This window comes from Bos indicus, chromosome 10 (assembly GCF_029378745.1).
Source record: "Bos indicus isolate NIAB-ARS_2022 breed Sahiwal x Tharparkar chromosome 10, NIAB-ARS_B.indTharparkar_mat_pri_1.0, whole genome shotgun sequence".
In the NCBI taxonomy this organism is placed as follows: domain Eukaryota; kingdom Metazoa; phylum Chordata; class Mammalia; order Artiodactyla; family Bovidae; genus Bos; species Bos indicus.
In genome coordinates, this window is record NC_091769.1 from 624,350 (window position 1) to 648,801 (window position 24,452).

General features: G+C 40.6%; 1 protein-coding gene across 3 annotated transcripts in view; it reads left to right on the forward strand.

Annotated features, from left to right (window-relative positions):
- Positions 1-24,452, forward strand: part of MCC (MCC regulator of WNT signaling pathway) — a 526,282-nt gene that overhangs the window by 91,605 nt on the left and 410,225 nt on the right. For all 3 annotated transcript variants that reach the window (XM_070796812.1, XM_070796814.1, XM_070796813.1), the window contains one exon: positions 16,015-16,262. In XM_070796812.1, coding sequence (XP_070652913.1) covers positions 16,015-16,262 — 248 coding nt within the window. The remainder of the gene's footprint in view (positions 1-16,014; positions 16,263-24,452) is intronic.

Here is a 24,452-nt window from a genome sequence, read left to right on the forward strand (position 1 = left end):
CCCATCACTTTATGGGAAATAGATGGGGAAACAATGGAAACAGTGTCAGACTTTATTTTTGGGGGCTCCAAAATCACTGCAGATGGTGATTGCAGCCATGAAATTAAGACGCTTACTCCTTGGAAGGAAAGTTATGACCAACCTAGATAGCATATTGAAAAGCAGAGACATTACTTTGCCAACAAAGGTCCGTCTAGTCAAGGCTATGGTTTTTCCAGTGGTCATGTATGGATGTGAGAGTTCGACTGTGAAGAAAGCTGAGCGCCAAAGAATTGATGCTTTTGAACTGTGGTGTTGGAGAAGACTCTTGAGAGTCCCTTGGACTGCAAGGAGATCCAACCAGTCCATTCTAAAGGAGATCAGTCCTGCGTGTTCTTTGGAAGGAATGATGCTAAAGCTGAAACTCCAGTACTTTGGCCACCTCATGCGAAGAGTTGACTCATTGGAAAAGACTCTGATGCTGGGAGGGATTGGGGGCAGGAGGAGAAGGGGACGACAGAGGATGAGATGGCTGGATGGCATCACCGACTTGATGGACATGAGTCTGAGTGAACTCTGGGAGTTGGTGATGGACAGGGAGGCCTGGCGTGCTGCAATTCATGGGGTCGCAAAGAGTCAGACACGACTGAGCGACTGAACTAACTCCCTGTAGCTCAAACAGTAAAGAATCTGCCTGCAGTGCAGGAGACCAGGTTCAGACCCTGGGTCAGGAAGTTCCTCTAGAGAAGGGAATGGCAATCCACTCCAGTACTCTTTCCTAGAGAATCCCATGGACAGAGAAGCCTGGCAGGCTACAGTTCATGGGGTTGCAAAGAGTTGGACACGACTGAGCAACTAACCCTCAGGATTTTTTGAGTGCTCACTACAAGGTTCCATGTCTGTCACTGAGATTACAGAAGAGGTTCCTTCTGTTCTTTCATGCATGCACCAACTTGAAGTACCTGTGATGGACCAAGTATGGTGCCAGGAACTTCAGACAAGATCCCTTTTATACAAAACTGATAGACCCTGTAAAATGGTGGTAATATCTCTTAAAGTTATTATGAGGCTTAAATGAAATCCTTTTTCTAAAGCACCTAGCAAGTCCCTGAACCATCAGTGCCTTGAATGAGTATTTTCCCCCAGGAATGTCAGCGACTTCTTTTAAGAAGCTTTTATAAATCGCTGTGAAGATAGGCTGAATCTTGCTTAATAATGTTAATTTACTGATTAAAAAAATAATCCAAGGACCAAACACAAAAAAATATTCTCTCCCACTGGACTATCGATAGAAAAAGCCAAAGTGAGAGATTGCCAAAAGAATGAAGAGTAAAAAGTATTGGGAGTCACATGTAAAAGAATTATAGAATAAAAGAGCTTTTTAAAAATAAGTAAAAGTTGTATTTTATTTGCTTGCAGATGCTTTCTCCTTGAGTACTGGCTTTTAGTCATCTTGATGTTTCACCTGGAGAAGGAAACCATCATGTCATTGACTGATCTTGGCTATTTATTATTTCAGTGAACTCTCAGAAAGTTCAGGCTAGACATCAGAAAGAATTAATGTTACAGTAACTCAAACCCAAGAAGACAAAGCTAGTGCTTCCTCTAGGGGGTATATGCATCCTTCCACCTGCTCCCTAAAGTCTTAGGATAAATCTTTCAACCAAAGTGTTTTCATCAGTGGGTAGAGTACTGGACATGAATTTGAATCTGGTCAGATTTCCTTAATCAAGGAGTGGGGTTTATACGTATGTTCTGTGAATAAGAGTGAGCCCCAAACTTGAAAATTAGCTGCAAAGAAAGCTAACAAGATTTATAACATAATAGATTTTCTATATTCAGACTTTTTTATATCCAGTTTTGTCATTTCCTTCCTTACCTAGAAATAATAACTGATATTTGTAACAATTTCCTGGTCTGACTGATACTATTGCTTGAAGCTTTCTGAGGGTAGTGTCCTGTATTTTATTTTCCCAGTGCTATCCAATAGAGCTTTTTGTGTTGATGGAAATTTCCTGTGTCTGCTTTGTGCAGTGTGGCATCCACTCGCCACATGTGGCTATTGAGGTAGTAGTACAACTGAGGATTTTAATCTTATTTAATTTAAATTAATTACCATGCAAACGTAAATTTGCACCTGTGTGTATTGACTACCATTTTGAACAATGCAACTCAAGACTATAAAAATTAATTCATGAGAGTTAAAATAAATTTCCACATAGACAATATTGAGAAAATTGATATTGTGCTTTTCAAAGTGCTTATATCTCAAATATTCCTTTAGGTGTGAAGTTTCAAAAAGAAAATCTTTGTAATAGAAATTGGATGACAAAATGTTTCTTCTTTCAGTCTTGACTTTTGTTTTGTCTTTCCTGTTTTTCTGTATTTTTTTCAAGTTGGTAACCTCAAACAAAAGCATTTTTTAGATATAAAAATTAGGCTAACAGCTTTATCATTTCTAGGAGTACGTTTATGAGAAAGAGGGAGAAAAAAACGGGGAAATAGAGTCAATGCATAGACTCAAGTTTGAGCCAGTCTCAGATGTTTTTCCTTGGGCTGATGTACTGAGTGCTTTAAGACCATAGTGGGAAGTCCAGGATGATTTCTGTTAATTCCTTAGGATGCATGTCATATGGCATTTTGTTTAGGTAAAGTCACCAATTACTTTTTCTCTCCTTCTTGACTTTCCATGTTCTCATCCCACGAATTTACAGATGACAGCTAACCTTTTTAAAAGTAAAGATTCAATTTTTAAAAGGACTGGGCTGTGTTTACCAATAGCAATATCTCTTTGCCTTCCCTTTCTAAAATCCAAATACTCTTTTAAATTGTAGAACGTAATCTTTTTCCCCTTAAAGAATGTTGTCTGTTGATTAACTGAAGAGTATATTTGTCAACTTGCCTTCTTTCTGTATCAAATTTTCAGTTAACTGGAATATTTCAAATCAGGGGCTTCTGGTTGATTGAAAGCAAATGAAAAACTGATACATTCATCAGTCATTTATTTATCACCTGTTTTGTGCCAGGTACTGTTCTTGGTATTAGGAATGTAAGAGTGAACAATATAAAATCCTTCATCCTCCTGGAGTTTAAATACTGGAGGAATCATTTTGTTTCCAGTTCTGTAGACAATTTTTCTAAAACATCTCTTTCTTTTCTTCTTGCAAGTATACAGCTTATCAAAATCTAGTGTGTTTCTTTGGTTGGTTGGTTTTATTTATGATTTTTCAATTGCCTCAAAGTTCGCATCCTTTCAGACTGTTGGTATAGAAAAAGTGAACGTGAAAGTGGCTCAGTCATGTCTGATTCTTTGTGACCCCATGGACTAAACAGCCCATGGAATTCTCCAGGCCAGAAATACTGCAGTGGGTAGCCTTTCCCTTCTCCAGGGGATCTTCCCAACACAGGAAAACAAACCAGGGTCTCCTATATTGCAGGTAGATTCTTTACCAACTGAGCTATCAGGGAAGCCCCTGTTGGTATAGAAGTTCTCTAAATCACTTAGGAAGCCTTTTAATAAATACTGATGCTGCCCTCTCCCCCCCATCCTGATTTAATTTGTCAGCTGTGGAGCAGGAACATCAGTGTGTTTTAATCACCCCAGGCGATCATCATATGTTACCGAAGTTGAGTACCGCTAGCCTAGAAAGATTAGATTACTGGCTTGAAGGATACAGATTCTCTCATATATCAGTCCGTTCCCTTGCTCAGTCATGTCCAGCTCTTTGCGACCCCATGGACTGCAGCATGCCAGGCTTCCCTGTCCATTACCAGCTCCCAGAGCTTGCTCAAACTCATGCCCATTGAGTCAGTGATGCCATCCAACCATCTCATCCTCTGTCGTCCCCTTCTCCTCCTGCCCTCAATCTTTCCCAGCATCAGGGTCTTTTCAAAAGAGTCAGTTCTTCACATCAGGTGGCCGAAGTATTGGAGAATCAGCTTCAGTATCAGTCCTTCCAATGAATATTCAGGATTGATTTGCTTTAGGATGGACTGGTTTGATCTCCTTGCAGTCCAAGGGACTCTCAAGAGTCTTCTCCAACACCACAGTTCAAAAGCATCAATTCTTTGGCACTCAGCTTTCTTTATAGTCCAACTCTCACATCCATACATGACTATTGGAGAAACCACAGCTTTGACTAGTTAGACCTTTGTTGGCAAAGTAATGTTTCTGCTTCTTAATACACTGTCTAGGTTTGTCGTAGCTTTTCTTCCAAGGAGCAAGCGTCTTTTAATTTCATGACTGCAGTCACCATCTGCAGTGATTTTGGAACCCCAAAAAATAAAGTCTCTAACTGTTTCCATTGTTTCTCCATCTATTTGCCATGAAGTGATGGGACCAGATGCCATGATGTTAGTTTTCTGAATGTTGAGCTTTAAGCCAACTTTTCACTCTCCTCTTTTGCTTTTATCAAGAGGCTCTTACATATACCAGGAGATATTTTAAAACCTAATGATATCAACTTGTCTGTTTTCATTTGTGATTGTAAATTGAGAAATGCAAAAGCCAGAAAGGAAATGAGATTGAAGGTTCTCATTAACATCTCTTCCCCTCCTCTTTTACCTCAAATCTAACATTTACCCACTTAATCATTTATTTAACAGCTGTTGTATGTCAGGTATTAGGGATTCAAAGATGAACAAAGAATGAACCCTGTCCTCTAAGAGTTTACAGTCTAGTACAGAAATTTGCAACCTTCTTTTAAATAAAAGGTCGTATAGTGAAGATTTTGGAGTTTATGGGCCATGTAGTATCTGTCACAAGTATTCAACACAGCTGTTGTAGTAAAAAGGTAACTATAGACAATACACAGGCATGTGGCTGTGCCTTGTTCCTATAAACTTTATTTACCAAAGGCAAGGGTCTGGATTTGGCCGTAGGTTTTAGTTACGCACTGCTGGTCTAGTTGTTGTTCAGTCGCTCAGTCGTGTCTGATTCTTTGCAACTCCATGGCTTGCAGCACACCAGGCTTCCCTGTCCTTCGCTGTCTCCCAGCGTTTGCTCAAATTCATGTCCATTGAGTCAATGATGCCACCCAACCATCTCATTCTCTGTCACCCACTTCTCCTCCTGCCCTCAATCTTTCCCAACATCAGCGTCTTTTCTAGTGATTTGGCTCTTCGCATCAGGTGGCCAAAGTATTGGAGCTTCAGCTTCAGCATTGATCCTTCCATTGAGTATTCAGGATTGATTTCCTTTAGGATTGACTGGTTTGATCTCCTTGCTGTCCAAAAGACTCTCGGGAGTCCTCTCCAGAAGAGTCTTCTACTGGCCTAGTAGAAGAGAGACAAAATAAATCAGTAATTACTGTACAGTGGGGTAAGAGATCGTATCAAGGATGGGTCCCTTTGTGATATAGAGAAGGGCCATTAAATTAAACTGTGGGTACCTGAGATATTTAAGGAAGATTTCTGAAGGAGATGCTATTCAAATGAATTATGAAGCATGGGCTGGCATTTGGAGAAGCATAAAGGGAGGATTGTCCAGGCAGAGGGACATGTAGAGGTGTGTAAAACAACAATGCATTTTATGGAACCCCAAAGAAATTCAGTGGGCTAGAATGCAGGATGCCAAATTTAGCAGGAGAGTGAAGCTAGAGAGATAGGGCCTTGACTCTGAAATGAGAAACATGCATATGAAGCTGACAGTCTTGAGGGGAACAAATAAAGGATTGTAAGCAAGGAAAATTGATGTGTGGACTACAAGTTGTAAAGAGGGTGACCATTGTAGTCATTCAAATGAAAGATGGTGATGGTGATCCAGATGAACAGGATGGGATGGAATGAGAACTGTTTGGAACAACAGAATCAGTTTTGGTGACTGGTTGGGGGTAAACAAGAAGGAAATAATTTAGAATGTTTCTAGACTTCTGCTGTGGGTAACCAGTAGTGTAATTTATGTAGGTAGGAGTAATCAACTTGTAAAGGGATATAAGATGATTAATTCAGTTTTGAACTTTGAGTACAAGATAAATGTATGACACAGAAATATAGCTGTACAGTTGAAATGATTTGATGCTTAACTGGAAAGAGAGATTTGGAAGTCGCTGGTCCTAGTGATAGATAAGGCCATAAATTTAGGTTAGATCAGCTATAGAGAGTTTATAAAGTGAAAAAAAAACAGAGGGAAAGGACAAGACCTGGTAACATGGCTATTTAAGGTCAAGAACTTTGAAGGAGCAGTCATGTGGAGGTGAGGAAACTAGAAGACAGGGCTGTTACACAAGCTAATGAAAGGTGTTTCAAGAAAAGGTAGCTGTCAGTGTTGAACTCTGACAAGCAGGAAAGAAATGTATCTCTGGGATTGGGTGGTGTGTATGCTTTTGCAGAAAAGAAATTGAAACCATAGCAATAGAGAATTGGATTCTGCTCTCTAGAAAAATAGCTGAAGTGTGGGCAGTAGACCCCACGGCTGCTGGGGCTAAAAATTGGTAGATATTTTTCAAAGGATATTTGAAAAACTATATTGACAGACTAGACCATTTAACAGTGAGTAATTGCACTTTTAGAAAATTATACCAGGATAATAACCAGATGTCCTGTAGCCTGTAAGGATGAACAGTGTCATTTTAGATCATCTAATTTGATTAACTCCAAGAGGCGTGTCCTACAAGTGCTTACTGACTCGAGTGACATTGTTCATTTTAACCTTTTATCCAACTATGGCCTCAGACCAAATTTAAGTTCGCTTTTCATGTGTTAGATTTTTTTTCTATTAAGACAGATTTTAAATATTGAAAATTACAAAGTGTACAGTAAGGATACATCCATTACCCAGATTGGAAAGATGTAAACATTATGTCATATTTGCCTATGATTTTTAATATGACATTATACGTGAACATGAACGTGAAGTCGGTCAGTCGTGTCCAACTCTTTGTGACCCCATGGACTGTAGCCTACTAGGCTCCTCTGTCCATGGAATTTTCCAGGCAAGAATACTGGAGTGGGCTGCCATTTCCTTCTCCAGGAGATCTTCCCGACCCAGGGATTGAACCCAGGTCTCCCGCATTGCAGGCAACGCTTTACCATCTGAACCACCAGGGAAGTATGTTAAAACACCTTTATACCCTCCCAGTCCTATCCTCCTTTCTCCCTCACCACTTTATGGTTGACTTTTTTTAATTATTATTTGCCTATGTGTAAATTCATATATAATTTATAGTATTTTTGGTTTATTTTTAAACTTAAGTACTGTATGTCATTCATGTTATTCATCAACTTCAAGATTTTTTTATTCACTGCTGTTTGTGAGATTTGTTAATTATGATATAAATATTCAGGATTTGGGATATTTTCTGAAAACTGTATTTTATATTATATCATTAGCTGATGATTCCTCAATTTACTTATCCATTAGCTCAGGCCCTGGCACACAGTATTATATTAGGTTGGTGTAAAAGTAATTGTGGTTTTGCACTGTTGAACTTTGCCCTTTGATATTGAAATGCATTCTTAAATAAATGAGGTTATACATCATTTAATGGGCATTTCTCTCTCTCTCTCTTTTTTTTTTTTTTTTGCTAATGACTTATTACTTGCTGTATATTTTATATGTATTTTAAACCATGGGGTTGATGTTAGACAAAAAACAAATTCAAGTCATTTTCTTCTTCAAGTTGAAAATGGATTGTAAACCAATAGAGACAACTCGCCACATCAATAGTGCCCAGGAACTGCTAACAGTGCAGTGATGGTTCAAGGAGTTTTGCAAAGGAGACAAGAGGCTTGAAGACAAGGGTCACAGTGGCTGGCTTCGGAAGTTGACAATGACCAACTGAGAGCTATCGTAGAAGCTGGTCCTCATACAGCTACAGAAGAAGTTGCTGAAGAACTCAGTGTTGACCATTCTACAGTCATTGAGCATTTGAAGCAAATCAAAAAGGTGAAAAAGCTTGCTAAGTGCGTGCTTCATGTGTGTGTGCATGCTAAGTTGCTTCAGTCGTATCCGACTCTTTGTGACCCCATGGACTGTAGCCCTCCAGGCTCCTCTGTCCATGGGATTCTCCAGGCAAGAATACTGGAGTGGGTTGCCAGGCTCTCCTTCAGGGGTGCTTCATGAGCTGACCACAAATCAAAAAAAAAAAAAAAATTGTCTTTTTGAAGTGTCATCTTCTCTTATTCTAGCAACAGTGATCCATTTCTTGATTGGACTGTGATGTGTGACAAGTGAATTTTATATGGCAACCAGCAATGACTAGCTCAGTGGTTGTACTGAGAAGAAGCACCAAAGCACTTCCCAAAGCCAAACCTACACCAAAAAAAGGTCATGGTCACTGTTTGGTGGTCTGCCACCCATCTGATCTACTACAGCTTTCTGAATCCTGGCAAAACCATTACATCTGAGAAATAAGCTCAGCAGATTGATGAGATGAACTGAAAACTGCAGTGCCTGCAGCCCATATTGGTCAACAGAATGGGCCTAAGTCTTCTCCACTACAGTGCCTGACCACACATCACACAACCAATGCTTCAAAAATTGAATGAATTGAGCTGTGAAGTTTTGCCTCATCTGCCATATTCACCTGACCTCTTGCCAACCAACTTGTCACTTCTTCAAGCATCTCAACAACTTTTTGCATGGAAAACACTTCGACAGCCAGCAGGAGACAGAAAATGATTTCCAAGAGTTCATCAAATCCCGAAGCATGGATTTTTATGCTACAGGAATAAACCAACTTATTTATCATTGGCAAAAATATGTTGATTGTAATAGTTCCTATTTTCATTAATAAAAATGTGTTTAAGCCTAGTTATAATGATTTAAAATTCATGGCCCAAAACTGCAATTACTTTTGTACCAACCTAATACTAAGCCTTTTCCAAATCTTTGCTGTTACAGATAATGTGCATGTCCCCTTCTGTCCTTGCGTAAGTCTCAAACATATATAACTAAAAGTTAGATTTCTGGTTGAAAGGTGGGCATTTTTTTAGCTGTTGCCAAAATTCTTTCTAAAGAAGAGGTACCAATTTTTCTTCCCCACCAAAACCGCATGAAAATTTCTGCTTCTTTGTCAACATTTGGTATTGTCAGACTAACATTTTTTCCAATCCTGTATATGTTAAGGGCTTCCTTGCTGGCTCAGTTGAGTTCAGTTCAGTTCAGTCACTCAGTCATGTCCAACTCTTTGTAACCCCATGGACTGCAGCACACCAGGCCTCCCTGTCCATCACCAACTCCCAGAGTTTACCCAAACTCATGTTCATTGAGTTGGTGATGCCCTCCAACCATCTCATCCTCTGTCATCCCCTTCTCCTCCTGCCTTCAATCTTTTCCAGCATCAGGGTCTTTTCCAATGAGTCAACTCTTTGCATGAGGTGGCCAAAGTATTGGAGTTTCAGCTTCAACATCAATCCTTCCAGTGAACACTCAGGACGGCTCAGTAGTGAAGAATCCGCCTGTCAATACAGGAGACGCAAGAGACATATGTTAAAATAGTATCCCATTGTTTGTTTGATTTGCGTTTTCCTTGTATTTGTTGAAGTTGAGAATATTTCCATATCTTTATTGATCAGTTTTTGTTAATTTTCTGTTCTCATCATTTGCCCATTTTTCAACTGGGTTATCATCTTTTTCTTATTATATTGTAGGAATTTCTTGTATATTTAAATTCTAAGCTTTTGTCTATTATAGCTCAAATGAATGACATTTGAATTTTTTTAATTTGAAAACATTACTTTTATCAAAATGATTCACACATATGGTAAAAAAAAAAAAAAAAAAAAAGTTAAAACATAAAGTGGTACAGAAGAACATATGACAAAACACAGATCTCTTGCCCCACCCACCTCTCCGTGCCAGGCCCACTCCCCTGGGGCAGTTTTTACCATTTGTGCTTTTAGTCTCTTGATGATTTTTTTCCCATAGTGTGCTTATACCACTGTGTAAGTATCCTGATTCATCACTTTTGAACAAAATCTGTTTGATCCATGCTGTGAACGGTAAGGTAGCCCCACTGTTTGCAGCCCCGATTCTCATTCTCATCACACAGCATCCTGGCTATCATCTCCTGTCTCTTTACTCTCTTTCTGAAATTTGTTGAAATCCCTTAGATTGATCATCTCCTCTCCTTTTATCTTAATGATGGGTTTGTTTGCGTAGTTAGTGGTTTGTTTTGTTCTTCACTTTAGATAAATAGAAACAACAATGAAGGGCACGTGCCTTTGCTTCCTCCAACTACACTGAGAAATTACCAGCTATAGCCCAGAAGCCTGTTTTTTAATGAACTATTTATGACTTTTCACACTCTGAATATTTATAGAACTGGAATTAAAGTCTCCTAAATGACAGTTTTGTGTGGCTCAAATGGAATGGTTAGGGGCAAACTTTAGGCTCTTTTTGAGTTCTTCCATAAGCAGCTATTTATGGCATACCTACTAGTTCCTAAGGTGACTATTGAGAACTGTGAACAGAAGCATCTTACCTCTTCCTCAAAGTACCAGTTACTTTTGCATAGCCCTCATTCCAGCTGGGTTTGTGGTTTAGTATCATTGTGGGAAAAGTAAAGTTGCTCAGTCGTGTCTGACTCTCTGTGACCCCATGGACTGTAGCCTACCGGGTTCCTTCGTCCATGGGATTTTCCAGGCAAGAATTGGGAGTGGGTTGCCATTTCCTTCTCCAGGAGATCTTTCCAATCCAGGGACTGAACCCAGGTCTGCCACATTGTAGGCAGACGCTTTACCGTCTGAGCCACCAGGGAAGTCTTTGTGGGGAAGAATAGTGTTTTTCTCTGCATCTGAGCTTAAAAGACCTAAGCCCATCTTTCCCATTATTTATCCCTGATGTTATGCTGTGAATTTCACAGAATGATGAATAGCTTTATTGAATTTTCACTTCTTACTCTATTTCTTTATATGTTAAAAAAAAAAACCAAGAGACAGAAAAACTTTTATATACAGGAAGTAATAGCCGTGCTTTGTAAAACCACGTGGTTTTGAGCTAGAAGCATAGATCCTCATTTCTGCCTGGTGATCATTGTTCACTGCAGAGCTAAATATTACCTGACTTGACCAGTTCCTCTGCTAAACTGGAATCTATTCCTTTTTTGCCTCACTTCCGAGGTTAGATTATCTTATCCTCTGAAGATAAGATATACATATATGAATAAATATGAAACACGTTTTAAAGCAGTTGCAGCAATGATGAAAGGAAAATTTTATTTGGAGGAAATTTATTTATTTAGAGGAAACTTAGAGGAAAAAATGTTTACCAGAATTTTGTGAAATTAGTTAAAATGTTCACTGTAGTTATTGCTGGGTCGAAGGATAACACATAATTTGTGTTTTCTTCTTTTTGCTCTTCTACATTTTCTACAATGAGTGAGTGCATTTTCTGATATTATATACAAAAGTTTGTTGGTTTTTATTTTAAAGGCAGGTGCTTTATATGATGACGTTGTTACTACTGAAATAGTTCTCCATTGTTAGTTTTGAACAGCCACTGCTTAGTATGTCTTCCTCTGAGAAATGTTCCTGGCCTGGGGCAGAAAAACTGTCATACTGCTGTCGCTAAGGCTATGAAGTTTCCGTTGGTTTTCATTGTACCCATTGGTCATTCATATTCACTGAGCATCCCATGTGTCACTGTCTTCTGTGAAAAGATACAAATGTATTGTGGGAAGATATAAGGTGAAGTGAGGAGCCCCCTCCAAAAGAATGATCATGTTTAACTTCTGAGAGTTCACAAATCCATCTATCAAAACACATATGTTGAAATTCTGCTGTGTACAGGGCAATAAGCTAGGTGCGTGGATCTTAAGGGAGATTGATGCATGACCACTGGCTTCCAGGAGCCTGTCAGTTTGGGGAAATAAGACTTAAGTGTGTGATGGTAATGTTTTAAAAAGAGTAAGGGAAATGAAAGTTTAGTACAACAACCTAAAAGTTGTCCCATGGCTTTATATAGTCACTGAATAAATGATACAGGTGCTAAATGCTAGCAGAAGGAAGAGACCACTTGTGTTGTTGAGTGGGCAACAAGGACAGCATGAAGTTGAAAGGATTTGGACTTTCAAGTGGAAACTATAAGGCATCATAAGGCCTGTGTTCTTGGATCCCAGAATGTTATTTCTGCCACGCTCCACTAGTAGAAGAAAGTCACAAGGCCAGCCCAATTCAAGGTCTGGGAAATAGCTACTACTTGTTGATGGGAGGAATGGCAAAGAATTTAATGCAAAGGGGCATGATCACAGGGGCGTGTCATTTATTTCCAGCTGTTTGAGAGAGGTCAGGAAGCAACAGTTAGAACTGGACATGGAACAACAGACTGGTTCCAAATAGGAAAAGGAGTACATCAAGGCTGTATATTGTCACCCTACTTATTTAACTTATATGCAGAGTATATCATGAGAAATGCTGGGCTGGAAGAAGCACAAGCTGGAATCAAGATTGCCAGGAGAAATATCAATAACCTCAGATATGCAGATGACACCACCCTTATGGCAGAAGTGAAGAGGAACTAAAAAGCCTCTTGATGAAACTGAAAGAGGAGAGTGAAAAAGTTGGCTTAAAGCTCAACATTCAGAAAACGAAGATCATAGCATTTGGTCCCATCACTTCATGGGAAATAGATAGGGAAACAGTATCAGACTTTATTTTGGGGGGCACCAAAATCACTGCAGATGGTGATTGCAGCCATGAAATTAAAAGACACTTACTCCTAGGAAGGAAAGTTATGACCAACCTAGATAGCATATTGAAAAGCAGAGACATTACTTTGCCAACAAAGGTCCGTCTAGTCAAGGCTATGGTTTTTCCAGTGGTCCTGTATGGATGTGAAAGTTGGACTGTGAAGAAAGCTGAGCGCCAAAGAATTGAAACTTTTGAACTGTGGTGTTGGAGAAGACTCTTGAGAGTTCCTTGGACTGCAAGGAGATGCAACCAGTCCATTCTAAAGGAGATCAGTCCTGGGTGTTCTTTGGAAGGACTGATGCTGAAGGTGAAACTCCAATACTTTGGCCACCTGTTGAGAAGAGCTGACTCATTTGAAAAGACCCTGATTCTGGGAAAGATTGAGGGCAGGAGGAGAAGGGGACGACAGAGGATGAGATGGTTAGATGGCATCACCGACTCAATGGACATGGGTTTGAGTGAACTCTGGGAGTTGGTGATGGACAGGGAGGCCTGGCATGCTGCGATTCATGGGGTTGCAAAGAGTCGGACACAACTGAACGACTGAACTGAACTGACCTGTTAATTAACAACTGTTGATTACTGAGCTGCTTTATTATTGCTGTCCTTGTTTGTGTTCAAAGATGAAAGTTTAAGTATCACTGACATCCCAGGCAATGTTTGGTAGAATGGAAAGAGCAAGGGCTTTGATTTGATTTGGATTCCTGGCTCTGCCACACATAGCTCCGGGATTCTTTCTGCCTTCGCATCACCTGTAAAATGGAAGCAATAGCATTTCCCCCTATAGATTTGTTAGCTGTCATTGCTAGTTCTGTATTTCTGTACTGAGAAACTTTAGCTGTCATTTCCTTTTTAGAAACTAGCACTACTGTTTAAAGATTACATTTTGACTTAATTTAGTTGAATGTACTGTATTTTGCTTTTAATCTTTTATGTCAGTCTCTCAATAGCCCACCGTTTTTCAATTAAAATGCAGTATTACACATTCTTCTCTGAGTTGACATTTCTAGAACACAGATCCCTTTTGGAGCTGCTTTTTGTGAAATGGGGCTTCTCAAGCTTGGCCAGACTTGGGTTTCTCACCAGGGTGCCCAAGTGTAAGTGGGCCACAGGCAGGGAGGAAGCGAGCCTCTGCAGACAGATCACTCCACTTAGTGAGGGAGTCAGTTCAGTTCAGTAAGTATTGTTTTTCCCCTGAGCAGTTTGTGCTTAATTACTAGAGACTTAATTGTGAAACTGCGGCATTGTTAAAGATTTATGATCAATAATTATAATCATAATGGTGGCTATTTTTTATTATTTATTGTGCCAGGAGTTAACTGGTTTACACGCATTATCTCATTTATCCCCAAAACAATCCTAAGAGCTAGATGCTATTATTATCCTCATTTTTAAAGCCTAAAAAATGACATGGCGATTTATGAAAGCAGTGTAGTATGTTCTGTGTGCTCAGTTGCTCAGTCGTGCCCACACACCCAGCTATTGCTGGGGAACAATCACAGAATCTCACTGGCATAAACAATACAATTTATTCTTGATCACAACATGTCTTTGGCTCAGCTGAAAATGATTCTTATGCTATGGGTCTGCAGATCAACTGAGGTGGCTTATTTTGGGGCCCAGGCTAGAGGGTTAATACCTACTATGGTTTGTTTTTGTCTTAATGATGGCAGAAGCAAAAGAGGACAAACCCAATTGGTGATTAACTGGATAAACACATACATCTCAGAGGCTAGGTTGGATGTCAAGTCTGAAATTAAAAGGATGGGGAAGAACACAACTACCATGAGTGTCCCTAACTCCAGGACCAAGGCAAGGGTACAGATGTGTAATAGTTATAGCAGAAAATGAAAATTTAGGACTAATAATTTAATCTACCATACTTCCTTCCATATCTGTATGTGAGTGTGTGTGTGTGTGAGTGTGTGTGTGTGTATACTCAGACATACAAACAAAATAAAACTTGTAGTTGTGTGTCAAAATTCTTTATGAAACATGAAAATGGGATGGCATATGGGAGCAATGTGATCAGCTAAAGAAGCTAATTAATAAATTCATAATCCTCTGATTTTTAGTGAGTCTTAGAGTTGGAGCAATCTGAACAAAGTATTTTCCCAAAGAGTTTAGAAGGAAAGAAAAGAGCAAGACTTTTATGTCCAGAGTCAAATGATTTCCTCCAGATAAATGTTCTTGGCCAGCATAGTGCTATTCTTGTTCCTTTTTTATTCTTTTCCTTTCCTTTCTTTTTCTTCAACTTGAAAACCTATATGCTGGATGTACTTCCCTAGTCCAGCCACAGATTCCATCAGCTCCTCTTGTCTTAGATCCACCCATTTTTGTTGTTCAGTTGCTCAGTCGTGTTCAACTCTTTGCAACCCCATGGACTGCAGAACACCAGGCTTCCCTGTCCTTCACCACCCACTTTACCCATTTATATTACGTCCTAGACTTGGAAGACATTTGGGAGTTTGATCCCTGCTTTAAGGCTTAAGGTTTGCAAATTGCTAAAGGGAAGGTAGAAAATACCCAAGGAAAATCAGAAAAAAAAACAAAGATGGGGAGCACTGAGTCATGAGAGTCCCTTGGACTACAAGGAGATCCAACCAGTCCATCCTAAAGGAAATCAGTCCTGAATGTTCATTGGAAGGACTGATGTTGAAGCTGAAACTCCAATGCTTTGACCACCTGATGCGAAGAACTGACTCATTGGAAAAGACCCTGATGCTGGAAAAGATTGAAGGCAGGAGGAGAAGGGGACAACAGAGGATGAGACGGTTGGATGGTATCACCGACTCAATGGACATGAGTTTGAGTAAACTCCAGGAGTTGGTGATGGACAGGGAGGCCTGGCGTGCTGCAGTCCATGGGGTCGCAAAGAGTTGGACACGACTAAGCAACTGAACTGAACTGAGTCATGAAAGTCGAGCTTAAAAAACATTTTAAAGTAGTAAAATTAGCTGATTGGTCCAGAAAACTGAAAATCAAGCTCATTAAAGTCTTTGGTGTTCCTTTTACAAGTTGTCTAGATTTTCAACTCTGAGGAGTGCCAACAGTATCTTTCCTGTGTTCTGAAAGTTTATATTATGGTGAGATTAGTGCCTACTAAGGTGCTTCATCAATTTCAAAAGAAAGACAGAGAGGAAAGGATATGGACACAGGGAAGAAAAAAGAGAACAAAGTTTTAAAGTTACCTCTCTCTTCCAAATAATAATAGAGTTCTCGTCTAGAATAACCCAGGTGAAACAGATCTTTTTGCACACTTTCCCAGAAGCAATGAGAAAGGTGGACATAGGTTTCCTACGTGTGGATATGTTCAAGAAATACTCTTTTTTTTTTTTCATTAACTATTTTCTCTAGCTCAAATGTCTCTCCTAACAAGCTGTTCTGTTCAACCCCCTTCTGTAGAAATGACTTGTTGATGGTCTGTCGCCAATTGAATATGGAAGAGTCTGTGGCAGAGATCATGAACCAACTGGGCGCTGATGAAAATGGGAAGATTTCCCTTCAGGATTTTACACGGTGCCGCATGCAGCTCATCAGAGAAATCAGGAAGGAGGAAATAGGCCTTTCTGAGAAGTCAGACAACTCCTGGAAAAAGAAGAGGCTGAGGGACAGAATTGCCTCCTGGCCCACGAGCAGTGACAACAGTCTGGGTAGGTACAACCCAGTGACAGTTTGCTAGTGCACCTTTAGCCCTGTGTTGTGACCTTCAGGAGACAGGGCTGCCCAGCCTGTGGATGGCTTGTCCCCAGGCCGTCTCCTCAGCCACACTTGCCCAGGGTGATAACTTGCTAATCTTCCAGTTCTGAAACTGTGTATCTCAGCTCGGGACTTGAACACATGTGCTAGAACTCAAACCCAGCCAGAATCCTGTTTGGGACTCAAACCCACATGGCTGGGATTTGAACCCAGCCAAAACCCAGGGTACCTGGTTTCAGGACCTAATGAAGCTCAGGTTCTTGATGTCTCATCTCAGTAAGAATTCAGTGAGCGACAAAGTGATAAGTAAGAAATGGATTTATTCAGATTCAGAGAGAAGCACACTCCACAGAGTGTGGGCCATGGCAGAGGATGAGTGCAGGGGCCCTGAAATGTGGCATAGTTAGTTTCTACAGGCTGGGTCATTTCATATCCTAATGAGTGGGAGGATTATTCTGTCTGTTTTGGAGAAGGGGTGGAGATTTCCAGGAATTGGGCCACTGCCCACTCCTTGGTCTTTGGACAGTGCCTTGGAACTGTCATGGTGCCTCTGGGTGTGTCATTTCACTAACTGATTGAGGATCAAGGTCTAGTCTTGTCTGCCATCTTGGTCCCATTTGATTCGGTTGATGTTGTGTCCTTGGGCTGTGACCTTCTTTCAAAAGTTGTGCCTTGCCCCTTGTCCTCCTGTTACGGTTCTGTCCTCTTCTTGGTGGTGGTCAGTTGCCAAGTCGTGTTGACTCTTGCCTGCCAGGCTGTTCTTGCTGTCCATGGGGTTTCCCAGGCAGGCATACTGGAGTGGGTTGCCATTTCCTCCCCCAAGTAATATTCCTGACCCAGGGATAGAACCCGAGTCTCCTGCATTGGCTGGTGAGTTCTAATCACTGAGCCACTGGGGAAGCCGACTTCTGTCCTATGGCTTCCCAGTTCTTGGTTTACTGCTCACTTTATTTTAGTTCTTCCATTTCCCACCTGTAATAATACACTCACATAACTATTGGGGAGGAAGGGCAAACTGGATGGGAAAGGTGGTAATTGCATCAGCAGACATTGGAAAGCTTTTCAGGTCTGCATAATGAAGTTTTTAACTATTTCTTTTTTGATTTGTGTTTAAAAATATTTCTACAAGCTTAGTTTTCCTGTTCATAAGTATTATTGTTTGGCATTTACCAAGAGCATTGCCAATGACTGAACAACAAAGGCATTTGCCATCTGCCTCTATGGAATTTGAACCCCATGCTGCTCTAGCTGTTGACCTAAAACAATCCCTGAGGGAGTTCAGGGTGGAGTGAGGTACTCTGTGCTCCAGGGAATCTCATGGGACAGGTCTTTAGATAGTTGGATGTTTTTAGGAACAGATTTTATGACTCAATCCTTGCATCGCCTCATATGTGGAGAAGTACTAAATCCCTTCGTGGTGACATCAGATCCTCATGACTAACAAGAAATCTTTTGTAAAATGAGTGCTGCATGGTATTGAACTCCCCCTTCACCAAAACCTTATATATTGACTTTCCCCCACTACCGCTTTGGAGCAGTCTCTCAGAGCTATCCCAGATGCTGCCTCCCAGGCTGCAGTCCTCATTGTGCCCCAAATAAAACTTACCTCACAGCTCTCAAGTTGTACATCTTTTTTAGTTGACATAAGATAAGCAAGTAGAAAGAAAATTCTGAAAAATGTTGATAATTATTGAAGATTAGTGATGGAATCATGGGGTTTATTGTACCTATTTTTGAGAACTCAGATGTACATATTTTTAGTATATTTGAAAATTTTCAGAATAAGAAGTTTAAAAGAAAAAAAATTGCATTTTAGGGACTTCCCTGTTGGTCCAGTGGCTAAGATTCCACACTCCCAATGCAGGGGGCCCATGTTCAATCCCTGGTCGGGGAATTAGATCCCATATGCTGCAACTAAGAGTTCACATGTGGCCATTAAAGATCCTGCATGCAGCAACTAGGACTCAGCACAGCCAAAGAAGTAAATATTTTTTTAAAGGAAAGAAAGAAAAAAGTGCATCTTAAAGAGATAGCCTGAACCAAGGGATATGGGAAAATTTTTTTACCTATAGTTTAGGGGACTTTTTTCCTTTGGAAATGTCTCCTGGATCTCCTCTGTTTCTTTCTCCGTTCAGTAGACCTAGTGGCAAGAAGTGAAGCTCCATGTTAATTGTCTATCATTTGTTAAATATATACTAATTATCTTGGATGATTCTGTACTGCCACAAAAAACACACATGTGTGCATGTATTGCATGCACACACACACACACAGAAATATGCACACTCTGAACGGTGTTCCAGGCAGTGGAATGATTGGGAGCCTTATTATTGAGTAATTGAAATAATAAAAATGTCCTCCTATCCTCTATACCTTGCTATCTTAATGGATTCCATTTTAACTGCAAGTTAGATATCTGATAATGCATGTGCTCTCAGTGCAATATGTAGAAATATTTAACTTTTGAACTAAAATTTTTTTCTGAGTGTTAAAGTAATGTATGTTCATTATAGAAAATAAGGGGGAAAGGCAAACTGAAGAAAACAAAAATTATCCTTAATATCTCACCACCTGGAAATAATAACTACTGCTTACATTTCTGCCTCTCTCTCATGTGGTATGTGGTTGTGTGATTTATTTGTTTTTTACTTATTTTTTCACATGCTTTCCATATAGTTTTGTATCTTGCAGTTTTCCCTCTTCATTTTCCTCATGCTTTTAAACAGCATTAGAAAGCATGATTTATAATGGCTGCATGATGTAAAATGGACACTCAGTAATATTTATTAAATGAAAGGATGGAGGGAATTCTTTTTGCTAAGCTGTATTTTCTATTTTTCTGCCAAGAACTTGAACTTCTCTAAGTACATAAGCACACATATATGTATATATTTGAAAGATTAAGTAAATGGTGATATGTCTCAACAATTGAATACAATTTGGCTATTAAAGTAGTATATAAATGTGTATCAAATGTGTTTATAGAAGAAATACTTGTATGGAAAAAATATATACTCACTGTTGAAAATTGTATTTTATTGTGTGGCAAGTGTTAGTTTCGATGGAATTGCTGCCCACATCTAATTGGTTTGACTATCACATAAGATTGCCTCAATCAAAGAAAGAATTGAAAAACAATTCCTTTTAACCATTTATTATAACCACATACCTTGAGAGAAAGAAGAGGTAACTGAAAGGAGGTGAACCATAAAATACATCATGAACTGAGGAAACACCAACATACCATTTACCAGTTTATCCTGGTAGTTAAGGCTTCATAGGTAGATTATTTCGGAGAAGGCAATGGCACCCCGCTCCAGTATCCTTGCCTGGAGAATCCCATGGACAGAGGAATCTGGAGGGCTATAGTCCACTGGCATCACAAGAGTTGGACACGACTTAGTGACTACACCACCACCACCACCACCACCACCTGGTTCTGTCCCTTACTGCTTACACAACTCTAAACGTCACTTAGTCTCTGCATATCTCAGTTTCCTCATTAAGTGTAACATGAGAATAATCATTGTCATTTGGAGGAATAAAGAAGCCAATGTATATGGACAGCATGTGAAATGATGCCTGGCCCAGCAAGATAAGCTACAAGCTCTCAATGCTAGTTACATTAACATTGTTATTATTATTGCCACTCAATTTTATTTCCTGGAGATTGCCGGGATTATACTCATGTTGGAAAACAACTTCCTATTCAGTCTAGTGTGAATCAAATATATTTTAAAATCTATAATAATTAAATAAAGATATATGTGTTTAGTTAGTCTCTCTCTTTTCTATATTATCAATCCTTCCTTCTGATTCTATATAGATAAACTCTAGTATCTCCTGTCTCAGGGTCAGGGAGAAGCCCTTTCTTGACTGCATGTCCCTTCTAAACTGCTGCCCCACTTCTGTGCTCCATTTCACAGCTAAGGTTTTTAAAGTGTTTGTCTCTGTGAATGCTTGTCAGTCCTCACCTCTCCTTCCTTCAGCCCCCTCTTCCCAGCTCCAGTCATCACACTGCACTGACCCTGCTCTTACTGCCTCCGTGGTGACCGACCCCGTGGTTCTCCTCTGTCCTCATCTTTGGCATTGGCTCAGCTGACTCCTTCTTCATTCAGTTGTACTTTATTTTCTTGGACTTCTCTACACAACATTCTCCTGGGTTTCTGCCTACCATTTTGGCTTCCTTTTCTCTCTCTCTCTGTCTTCCTTCTTTTTTAGACTCCTCTTCTCCTGGAGCACTTCCAAATTTTGAGGCACCTTGGGATTACATTTTCTCCCTAGGTGACCTCATTATGGTCTCATGATTTTAAATACTGTTTTTTTGCCAGTGACTCAAATATATGCCCTTTCTCTTGAGCTTCAGAATCAGGTAAAATTGACATTTCCTAGGCAATGGCACCCCACTCCAGTACTCTTGCCTGGAAAATCCCATGGACGGAGGAGCCTGGAAGGCTGCAGTCCATGGGGTTGCTGAGGGTCGGACAAGACTCAGCGACTTCACTTTAACTTTTCACTTTCATGAATTGGAAAAGGAAATGGCAACGCACTCCAATACTCTTGCCTGGAGAATCCCAGGGACGGGGGAGCTTGGTGGGCTGCCGTCTATGGGGTCGCACAGAGTCGGACACGACTGAAGCGACTTAGCAGCAGCAGATATCTTATAGACCACTCAACCTTAACATGGTCAAAAAGGATTTGTGATTCCCTTCCTTTCCTTACCCTTGAGTCATTTGTTTCCCACATAGCCCCAGGCAGGAAATATCACCGTCCATTACTTTGCTCAAGCCAGCAAGACTCCTTGTCTCAAGTACTTCCCTAGTCTGTCCACATACTTGTCTCTCCTGCTACCACCCTTTTCTAAGTCACCATCATGTCTTGCCTTGGTTGCTGAAAGAGCTTATTGGGACTTCCTTGGTGGTCTAATGGTTATGAGTCCACCTTCCAATGCAGGGGATGCAGGTTTGGTCCCTGGTCACAGAACTAAGGTTCTACATGCTGCAGGGCAGCTGAGCCTGCATGCCACAGCAAGAGAGAAGCTTGTGTGCTACAACTAAGACTCGATGCAGGCAAATACATTAATAAATATTTAAAAAATAAATAAATAAAGGAACCTATAACTGGCCTCTCTTATACCTCCCTTGTTGTTGTTCAGTTGCTCAGTCATGTCCTACTCTTTGTGACCCTATGGACTGCAGCATGCCAGGCTTCCTTGTCCTTCACTATCTCCTGGAGTTTGCTCAAACTCATGTCCATTGAGTGGGTGATGCCATCCAACCATCTCATCCTCTGCTGCCCCCTTCTCCTCTTGCCTTCAATCTTTCCCAGTGTCAGAATCTTTCCCAATGAATCAGCTCTTCACATCAGGTGGCCAGAGTAATGGTGCTTCAGCTTCAGCCTCAGTCCTTCCAGTGAATATTCAGGGTTTATTTCCTTTAGGATTGACTGGTTGAATCTCCTTGCTGTCCAAGGGATTCTTAACGGTCTTTTCCAACACCACAATTCGAAAGCATCAATTCTTCAGCATTCAGCCTTCTTTATGGTCCAACTCTCACATCCGAACATGACCACTGGGAAAAAACCATAACTTTGACTATATGAACCATTATCAACAAAGTGATGTCTCTGCTTTTTAATATGCTGTCTAGGGTTGCCATAGCTTTTCTTCCAAGGAGCAAGCGTCTTTTAATTTCATGGCTGCAGTCATTGTCCACAGTGATGTTGGAGCCCACGAAAATAAAATCTGTCTCTGTTTCCACTTTTCCCCCATCTATTTTCCATGAAGTGGTAGGATTAGAAGCCTTGATCTTTGTTTTTTGAATGTTGCGTTTCATGCCAACTTTTGAACCCTCCTCTTTCACCCTCATCAAGAAGCTATTTCGTTCCTCTTCACTTTCTGCCATTAGAGTTGTATAATCTGCATATCTGAGGTTGTTAATATTTGTTCCAGCAATCTTGATTCCAACTTGTGCTTCATCCAGCCTGGCATTTCACATGATGTACTCTGCATAGAAGTTAAATAAGTAGGGTGACAATGTACAGCCTTGACGGACTCCTTTCCCAATTTTGAACCAGTCCATTGTTCCATCTCTGGTTATAACTGTTGTTTCTTAATCTGCATACACGTTTCTCAGAAGGCAAGTAAGGTGGTCTGGTATTACCAAAATCTTTAAGATTTTCCACAGTGTATTGTGGTCTACACAGTCAAAGGCTTTGGTGTAGTCAATGAAGCAGAAATGGATGTTTTTCTGGAATTCCCTTGCTTTTTCTGTGATCCAGTGGTTGTTGGCAATTTGATCTCTGGTTCCTCACCTTTTCTAAATCCAGCTTGTATTGTCTGGAAGTTCTCGGTTCACATACTGTTGAAGCCTAGCTTGAAGGATTTTGAGAATCACTTTGATAGCATGTGAAATGAGTACAGTTGTGTGGTAGTTTGAACATTCTTTGGCATTGTCCTTCTTTGGGATTGGAATGAAAACTGACCCTTTCCAGTCCTGTAGCCAATGCTGAGTTTTCCAAATTTGCTAGCATATTGAGTTCAGCACTTTCACAGCATCATCTTTTAGGATTTGAAATAGCTCAGCTGGAATTCCATCACCTGCACTAGCTTTGTTCATAGTAATGCTTCCTAAGGCCCACTTGACTTCACACTCCAGGATGTCTGGCTCTGGGTGAGTGACCATACCAGTGTGGCTATCCAGGTTATGAAGACTGTTTTTGTATAGTTCTCCTCTCAGAATGGTTTAACATTATAAAAATATGCTTAAGTCATTCCTGTGTCTTCAGTGCCCCATGGCTTCCATAGGACTTAAAGTCCAAATTACTCACCACATTCTAGCCTGTGTCCACCACTCTAACCCGATCTTACAGTGATTACTCTGACTTCTTATGCAGACTCTGCCCACACTGGCCTTCCTGCTATTCCCCTAACTTAGCAAATTTAGCCAACCTCCAGTCTTTGCTCTCGCTTTTTCTGCTCATCTAGAACATTATTCTTTTTAACCTTCTCTTTGCATAGCTGGCTCTTTCCTGTTATTCAGATTTCAGCTTAAATATTCCCTCTTTAGAGAGGCCTTTCCAAGCTAATGTGACTTCTCATATACTCTTCCACATGCCCTTATGCATCGTACCACTGATTCTTATCTGACATCATTTTATGTGCTTATTTAAACACTATTTATCTGTCTCCTCCAGTGCAATAAAAGCTCCACTAGAATACTTACGGCCTTGCTGGGGTCCTGCTAAACCCCTGCTTAGATGGTAAACAATATGCCTGCAATGTGGGAGACCTGGGTTCAATCTCTGGGCAAGAAAGATGCCCCAGATAAGGGAATGGCAACCCACTTCAGTATTCTTGCCTGGAGAATTCCATGGACAGAGGAGCCTGGCAGGCTATAGTCCATAAGGTTGCAAAGAGTTGGACATGACTAAGCAACTAACACTTAGTCAGTACTTGGCCCATGGGACATGCTCAGTGCATATTTGAGTGAATGAATGAGCAATTCACTGTGTTCATGCTGTTTCAGGGCTTCATAGAAGTGCAATGCGTAGTTCCAGACACTAAGCAACTTACAATTTAATTGTGGAGTGATAGTTCAGTTCAGTTGCTCAGTCGTGTCCGACTCTTCGCGACCCCATGAATCGCAGCACGCCAGGCCTCCCTGTCCATCACCAACTCCCGGAGTTCACTCAGACTCACATCCATCAAGTCAGTGATGCCATCCAGCCATCTCATCCTCTGTCGTCCCCTTCTCCTCCTGCCCCCAATCCCTCCCAGCATCAGAGACTTTTCCAATGAGTCAACTCTTCGCATGAGGTGGCCAAAGTATTGGAGTTTCAGCTTTAGCATCATCCCTTCCAAAGAAATCCCAGGGCTGATCTCCTTCAGAATGGACTGGTTGGATCTCCTTGCAGTCCAAGGGACTCTCAAGAGTCTTCTCCAACACCACAGTTCAAAAGCATCAATTCTTCGGTGCTTAGCTTTCTTCACAGTCCAACTCTCACATCCATACATGACCACAGGAAAAACCATAGCCTTGACTAGACGGACCTTTGTTGGCAAAGTAATGTCTCTGCTTTTGAATATGCTATCTAGGTTGGTCATAACTTTCCTTCCAAGGAGTAAGCGTCTTTTGATTTCATGG